Genomic DNA, 7,347 nt, shown 5'->3' on the forward strand with positions numbered 1-7,347 from the left:
AGTGCATCTCTCCTTTCCGGATTTTTTTTTTTCCTACCGATTTTTTTTTTTTTTTATATGCCGCTCGGCTGCAGCCTGCCCTGGCCTGAAGGGGAGGGTGGATTAAACACGGTTTTCACCCGGCGAGCAGCAGCGCAGTGCAGCTCTCGCCGGGAGAGCCCGGCCGGTGCTCGGCGGGGGAGCCCCGAGGGGGACCGGGCCAGAAGGGGAAGCGCTGCCGTCAGCCCGCCGGGGAGCAGCCGGCCGTGCCTGGGACTGCCCGGGGCGCAGGTGGGGATGCCCGGGGGAGCCGGGAGGCAGCCGGCCGTGCTTGGGGGGCTTCCCGGGAGAGCAGGCGGTCGTGCCCGGGGGCGGGGGGGGGGGGGGAGCCGGGGCCGCCGGGGATCAGCCCCGCCGTGGCCCGGCGCTCGCAGGCGGTGGCGCTGCGGCGGCTGCCGCTGCTCTCCCGCCCCGTCCCGTCCCGTCCCTCCCCCGGCTCGGGCGAGGAAATGACCTAAGAGGAAACCTGGGCCGTGCCGGGAGGGAGCGGGGCCGGGGCGGCGGAGCCCGGGACGCTCCGGCGATGCCCCGGCGGCCAAAGGACCCGGCGGGGGCGGCCGGCAGGTCGGTAGGGCTGCGCCCGGCTCCCCCTGCCCTACCCGGGGACACCGGGGGGTGGCTGGTTTCCCCGGGATCCGCCGCTGTCTCCGTCCCGGCGGCCCTTCGGCTTGTGCCGCCCGCGGAGCGGCTCCCCCGCGGGGCTGGGACGAGCGAGGCAGCAGCGGGGGGTCCCGCGGGGCTCCGGTGGCCCAGGTGCCCCGGGCAGGAGCCGTCTCGGCACTGGGGCTTCCACCCGCGGCTCGGTGGGGATGGCACGGGGGTCCCGGGCGGCTGGTAACGCCCGTCGGGCGGCCACGGGTGGATGCTCGGGGGCAGCAGAGGAGATGCTGCTCTTCTCCCTCCCCTTGCGATGGCCGAGGCACCTCCAGCCCGTCCCGCCAGGTATGACCCCCGTAGAGTAGGGTCCTGGCACACGGGCCGGCTGCTAACCCCAACCACGTCAGTCCCTGGGACAGCTCGTCTAGTGGGAACCGCTTGCAGAGGAGGAATTGGTACCCATGAGTGATGCTGTGCCTGGTGTCACCCACGGCCACCACCCCTTCAGGCAAGGTGGTCCTTGGTAGCAGACGAGGCCTGGTTGGTTTTACGCTCGCACGCTCTGGTTTGCTCTGGGCAGGGTTGTTTGGCACGGCAGTTCAAAGCAGCCGTGCCCGTCCCCGGGGAGCGGTGGGGAAGGATGCTACAGGAGAGGTGCTGGGCGGTGGCAGCAGAGACGCTGCCAGACGGGCTTGGGCGCTTCCTGCTTCACTGCTCACCAGGTTCCTTCCACGCAGCGAAGCTGCTGGTGGGACGTGGGGCTGCTGGTGAGCTTGGGCTGCTCTGCTGGCAGTGCAGAATGGCGTGAGCGCAGATGCAGAGGGAGAGGGACGGTGCAGAAGGAGGAGAGGTCGGATGGGAAGGTGTTTGCCAGTCAGACGTGGCAAGGAGGGCACCCAGCAGCTTGTGAATCCATCTGGGAAAGAAACCTCTGTGCAGGTCCCAGGGCAGGTAACCCTGCGCAGGTGAGAGCTTCGGCTGTGAGAGCAGTGTGGGCAGGTTGTCACCCCCGTGGGGAAAGGTCTGCCCTGGGCCTCGCAGGGTGGGCAGAGACAGGCCCCTACCCACCAGTGAGCTCCGCTCTCTGCTCTGAGTTACTACACGTTGTGCCACGGCTTCGTGGCAAGTAGTGCGTCTGAGGGGTCGGGCTGCCTGCGATGTGTGTCCCATGCCTCTAAAGGCGATGGGCTCTTTGGCTTGAAGCCGGGTAGGGACCTGTTTGCAGAGAGGGGTGAGTAATGGCCCAGGAATTTTGACAAGCTGGCAAAACTCATTTGGCCGATTGCCTTCTGTTTGCGCTGCGGGTCTGGCCAGCCTGACGTATCTCGTGTGCATGTCAAGGAAAGCCCTTCCTCTCTGTGCTGTGCGGACCCTCTTGCTCTCTTTGCTGTATCATGAAGCAGAAGAAAATTAACCTAGATTATTTAGGGGCACCGCTGGTACTGCAGAGAGCTCTGCTTGACTGCAGGGGGATGAGACAAGAGCTGTTGCTGTTGGGGATTTGGCTGCAGAGCTTGCTGTGTCTCACTGGGAGTTGAGGGAGCCTGGCTCCGGCACAGGAGAGGTGCTTTGCTCACTCTGGCGAGTGTGTGTTGGATGCTTAGGCGTGGGTTTGATTCTTCCCAGGCTTTTGTGTGAAACCAGCTGAGTTGGTGTTTCAAAGGCACAAGGGAGCGGCTGCATGGGGTGCTCCTGCGTGTGCTTCCCTGTCATACGGCCACGGGGAAGCCGCCTGAGGTGAGATGGGTGTATTTTGGGGCTGCCTGGGTGTGCTGCCCACTTTGACCCTGCAGACCAACAGACAGCAACACAGTTTTCCTATCAGAAAAATGTAAAGGCTCTGAAGATGGAGTCCTAGCGTAGGCCGGTAGGAAACAAGGCTTAAAAAGATGCGGGAGTGAGGCTTTGCTCAGATCTAGGGCCGGAGTTGGGTGCCCTAACAGAGGAGTTTCCTTGGGGAAGGGGCTGTCGGGGTAACAGCCCGTGCTCCAGCACTCGATGGATGAAGGTCTGCCTCTCTGTCCAACTAAGCTCTGTGTGCTCTTTCCCCAGGGACTGTCACTAGCCCATCCGTTGCCCTGACTCTTGCCCTTGGAGGAAGCCAGTCATGGGGGAAACGGGCAAAGAAGAGTATAAAATACAGTCGTTCGACACCGAGACTCAGAAGCTGCTGAAAACAGCCCTCAAAGGTCAGCAGGCTTTTTACTAGCTCCTCTGCCCTGTGCAGCTTGGCTGGCAGATGAGGTTGGATACTTGGACCCCTTTAAGGAACACCAATTGCGAAGTGTAGAAAAGCTGTTTCATAAACACTGTTCATCCCTGACTGGGTCCTGTTGGTGATTCTTCTCCAGGAAGGTCTTTGCTCCCTGCCTCTCCTTGCCCCCTCTCACCTTCTCCCCAGCGTTTAATGGTGCAGCTGTTCAAACTCAGCTCCTGGTTCTCATCGTTGGGGTTTCCTCTGATTTCACGGTACCCTCCTCTACTGCTCTAACCCAGCATCTGTCCCCAGACGTGGCCTCTCACCCCTCTCCAGTGCCCAGTTCCTGCTCCCTGTCCCTCCCCGCTGCGGGGCCATCTCATCCTCCTGGCCCCCCGGCTCTCCTGCTCACCGGTCACGTCTCTGTTCAAAGCTCAGCGGGAATTGGCACATCTGGCTCCTGCTAACCCAACCTTGAAGCAGTGCTGGGATTTCACATTCAGATCAGCTTCTTGCTTCCGGTATTATCTGCTTTCCTCCATCGCTTTCCCATCGTGATGGCTGTGTCTCCAGCCTGGGAGGACTGTGCACCACTGGAGATGGTATCTCCAAAGCAGCTGATGTGCAAGAGGGGCTGTGACTCCTGATGTGGGAGCGAGCGTGAGGTTTTGCACCATACACCGTGGCTGTACCAGGCCCTGCGCCGACCTTGGTTGCTTTCCAGGTACCCCAGAGCAAGCGGGGCACAAGGGTGCTGGATCCTGACAGTGTTTCTCCTCTCTGCAGACCCCAGCAATGTGGACCTGGAGAAAGTGGCCAATATTATAGTGGACCAGTCCCTCAAAGACTGTGTGTTCAGCAAGGAGGCAGGGCGCATCTGCTACACCATCATCCAGGTGAGAGCTCCTCACGTCCAGACAGTGAAACACAAGCTGTGCGGGTTGTCCCAAGGCCGGGCCAGGAGAGGCTTCGCTCCAGCCCTGCGCTCTGACCCCTCTGCCAGCTTTCCTCTTCTGCCACTTGCCCCATGCAGTGGCAGCATCCAGCCGAGCAGCCGGCGAGCACCGGCAGTTAGTTGCAGCTTTCCTGCCACCCTGAGCAATCACAGGAGGGTATCTGCGTGGTCCTGCGTCACCCAAGTAGGAGCATCCCCCTGCCCCTCTCACACCCCCATTTCATCCCTCCATCCTGCTTTTGTGGGCTCGTAGGCAGAGAGCAAACAAGTCGGCCAGAGCATCTTCCGGAGGAGCCTGCTGAACCGGCTGCAGCAGGAGTACAAGGACAGGGAGGAGCTGCGTACCCGCTCGCTCCAGGCGTGGATCTGCTACGTCACCTTCATCTGCAACATCTTTGACTACCTGAGGGTAAGGACCTGGAGCAGGAGCACCCGGCTGCTGCCATCGAGGCGGGCCAGAAGGGCCTGGGTGTCCAAAGATGCCAGGGCAGGGGTGTTGGATGGGTGTTGTACGGAGCCCCGGGGCCGTGGCTCAGCAGTGGGGACCAGAGCCTGTTCTCAGCACAAGGATGCTGCCGGGGCTGGTGCTACCTACGGGCAAGCGAACAGGCTTGGAGAGGCAGAGCTGCCTCTGGGAACTGTCACAAAGTCTGAGCTTCCTCATTTTGTTCCTGGTGTTTGAAATCCCCTGATTTGCCTGCTCCCAAATGTCCCAGATTGAACTTGTTTAGTTGCCATGAGGTCTCGGGAGGGACCCCTGGGTGCTCACATCATTTCTAGCCCACGTACTGACGGAGTTTGTCTGCAAGCCTTCACTGCAGTGTGCGTACTTGGATGCCTGCTTGGAGTAGATGTAAAAATTATGCAAGTAGAGCTGCAGGCAGGAAAAATGCAGTTGCAACAAGTATATTTCCCATGACTACCTGCTTACATTTAAAAATAGATGGGTTTTACATCATTTGTTCAGCTTCTCTGGCTCCTGGAGACTCGAACGTCTGGTCTCCTACATAAATCCCACCAATACGACATTTGGCAGCACAACTAAATTCTGCCCCCTTCTCCTTTGAGGAGCAGCAAGGGAACAACTATTTAAAATAGCTGCAGGCTCCTCCCTTTCTGGCCCCGAGCTGACGATGGCTCCTGCCTCCTTACAGGTGAACAACATGCCCATGATGGCTCTGGTGAACCCCGTTTACGACTGTCTGTTCCGGCTGGCACAGCCCGACAGCCTGCGGCAGGAGGAAGAGGTGAGCGCAGGGAAGGCAGCTGCTCGTGCGCCCGTTGTCCTGCCAAGGACCAGCAAAAAGCACGGGGGGGGGGGGGATGCGGAGGAGGGAGAGCTGCCTCTCTGGTGTGCGCTGAAGGAGACCGGCTGGGCAGGAGGGTTTGCAGCCTGGAAGGGAGCAGGATGGAGGGGCAGGTGGTGACTCCCTGTCCCAGGCTGCACGCCCTCCCTCGGGGCAGCTTTCCTCCCCGTTGCCCCAGTGTGGTCACCGGAGAGCCAGCGGCCCAGCCGTCCCTCGAAGCAGGGGCCGCCCGGTGTTACGCAGGTTTACCTCCCATCACGTGAGGAAAAAACCACAAGACGATGACTCCCCCCCCCCATTTTCACAGTAACCAGCTGCTTTCTCAGCAGCCCCGGTTGCCAGACATCTGGAAAAGCAGCTGTCACACCGACCTGCCGAGGCACCGCAGCCGTGGGAGGTGACGGCAGACAGCTGCAGTGACCGTAGGTGTGCAGAGCAGCTCCAGGGACCTGTGCAATGCTTCGTGTAGCTGCCGCTCACCTGCCCGGGCCTGCAGCCGATGCCGTGCCAGACCCCAGCGGGCTGGAGAAGGTTCCTCTGGAGCTGGAGCTTCGCGCACGTCTGGGCAACCTGCGCGGGGCATGGCTGAGTCGCCCCTCAGGCGAGGGGTTGCTGTAAAATGTAGGGGCCCTTGGATGGGCCCTTTGGGGTTTTTTTCCATCTTAGCACAACCATCCCACCCCTGCAGCCCATCGACTCTCCCCTCTTCTCCAAAGACCCAGTTAGTGCCCGTTTCCTGCAAATCACCGGACTTTCTAAGAGCTTTAGTGCGTTTTCTAACCACTTCCCTCTGTTCTTGGAGGCACCTCCTTGCTCCAGCCTCGCCATCATCTCACGGGCATCCTGCAGGGAATTAACAGTTTTCTACCTGTTGCGGGTGCATTTCTCTGGCAATTTTGTCTGAGAGGCAAGAGAGATCAGGCTGTGTTTTTCCAGTGCTTTTGCCAGAAGAGACATTCAGCCTCTCCTGCCTCCTGTCACAGCGACTTGGGGGAAACAGAACTGTCGCCTGTTGGAAATCCAGAACAGAGGGAACAGGATGAGTTGGTCCATAAGTGACTGATGGGGATCTCCACAGAGAGGAGCCAGTGCTCCCCATTCCTTTGTACTCAGCCATCATCTTCTCTTCCTTCTGAAGGTGGACTGCTTGGTCCTACAGCTCCATCGCATTGGCGAGCAGCTGGAGAAGATGAACTCCCAGCGGATGGATGAGCTCTTCTCCCTCCTCCGGGATGGCTTCCTGCTGCAGGAGGGGCTCAGCTCCCTGTCCCAGCTCCTGCTGCTGGAGATCATCGAGTTTCGGGCTGCTGACTGGAAGATGACGGACGCTGCTCAGAAATACTATTACAGCGAAGTGATGGATTAACCTCTCTACAGAGGAGGTGTGGAAACGTCCCCAGCACTTTCACCAGCAAGCTTCATACCAAGTTTGAATTTCTTTTCACGTTAATGTTTTTCTAGCGCTTCCGATAAATAGGATTTATACTGGCTGGAGCCTCTGGGCATGTAACTGTCAGGCGGCAACCAGTGCTAGGCTGACTGTGGAGGTTTGGAGAGGTGGGGAGGGCAGGGCACGTGGCACCAGCAAGCTCTCCCACTGATTTTGTCTAATATTGGGCTGCTGCCAGCAAAGGGCAAGGAAGGCTTCTAGCTCAAACCAGCATTTTATAATGTGTTAAGGAAAGCAAGAGTTTAGGCCGAGAACATTTTGGTTCACCTGAGAGCCAGCGGAGCTGCGGGAGGCAGAGGGGAAATCTTTCACAGCTCAGGTTGTACCTGGTTCTCTGGGACAAGTCACAGAAAACGAATGGCTCAACCAGGTGCTATTTCTCCCAGACTCCTTCCAGTACCTGCACGCACACAGCTTCCCCTGCGGGTCACGACCCACCAATACCTGCCACAGGGCAGGCTGCAGCAGGACGGGTCCCTGAGCACACGTAGCTACAAACAGGTTTTATAAGTTTTATACAGTAACCATCATGTTTTTTCAAAATTTAGCAAGTCTCAACTATGGTGTGTTTCTTATAAGAATGGGAGAGGAAGAAAGGAAACAAAATAGTCTATTGAAGGTTTTTTTCTAATAAAAGTTTTCCACTAACATGCGCTCTGCTTTCTCTGTACGCAGCTGTTGAGCTATGAACAATACTTAAAAGTTGTTTGACTGAAGCCTTAAGGCTACGATACTCATTTTCTCCTCCAGTGTCAGCGTGGCTTTACACAACCAGGGTAGCTAGAACGAGCGGTGTGAGATT

The 7,347-nt window shown here is 58.7% G+C and overlaps 1 protein-coding gene across 2 annotated transcripts; it reads left to right on the forward strand.

Moving 5' to 3' along the window:
• Positions 1–164: 164 nt before the first annotated feature.
• On the forward strand, positions 165–7,258 carry MIF4GD (MIF4G domain containing). Of its 2 annotated transcripts, none has more exons than XM_054846285.1 (6): positions 165–270; positions 2,689–2,825; positions 3,620–3,729; positions 4,042–4,197; positions 4,943–5,035; positions 6,234–7,258. In XM_054846285.1, the coding sequence occupies exons 2-6, from the start codon at positions 2,744–2,746 to the stop codon at positions 6,459–6,461; spliced, it is 669 nt and encodes a 222-aa protein (XP_054702260.1). In that variant the 5' UTR covers positions 165–270; positions 2,689–2,743; the 3' UTR covers positions 6,462–7,258. The 2 variants fall into 2 exon arrangements, with proteins under 2 accessions (XP_054702260.1, XP_054702259.1); XM_054846284.1 differs by lacking the exon at positions 165–270 and adding an exon at positions 471–603.
• The last annotated feature ends 89 nt before the right edge of the window (positions 7,259–7,347 follow it).

The sequence above is a fragment of the Grus americana genome, chromosome 18 (assembly GCF_028858705.1).
Source record: "Grus americana isolate bGruAme1 chromosome 18, bGruAme1.mat, whole genome shotgun sequence".
NCBI classification, from domain to species: Eukaryota; Metazoa; Chordata; class Aves; order Gruiformes; family Gruidae; genus Grus; species Grus americana.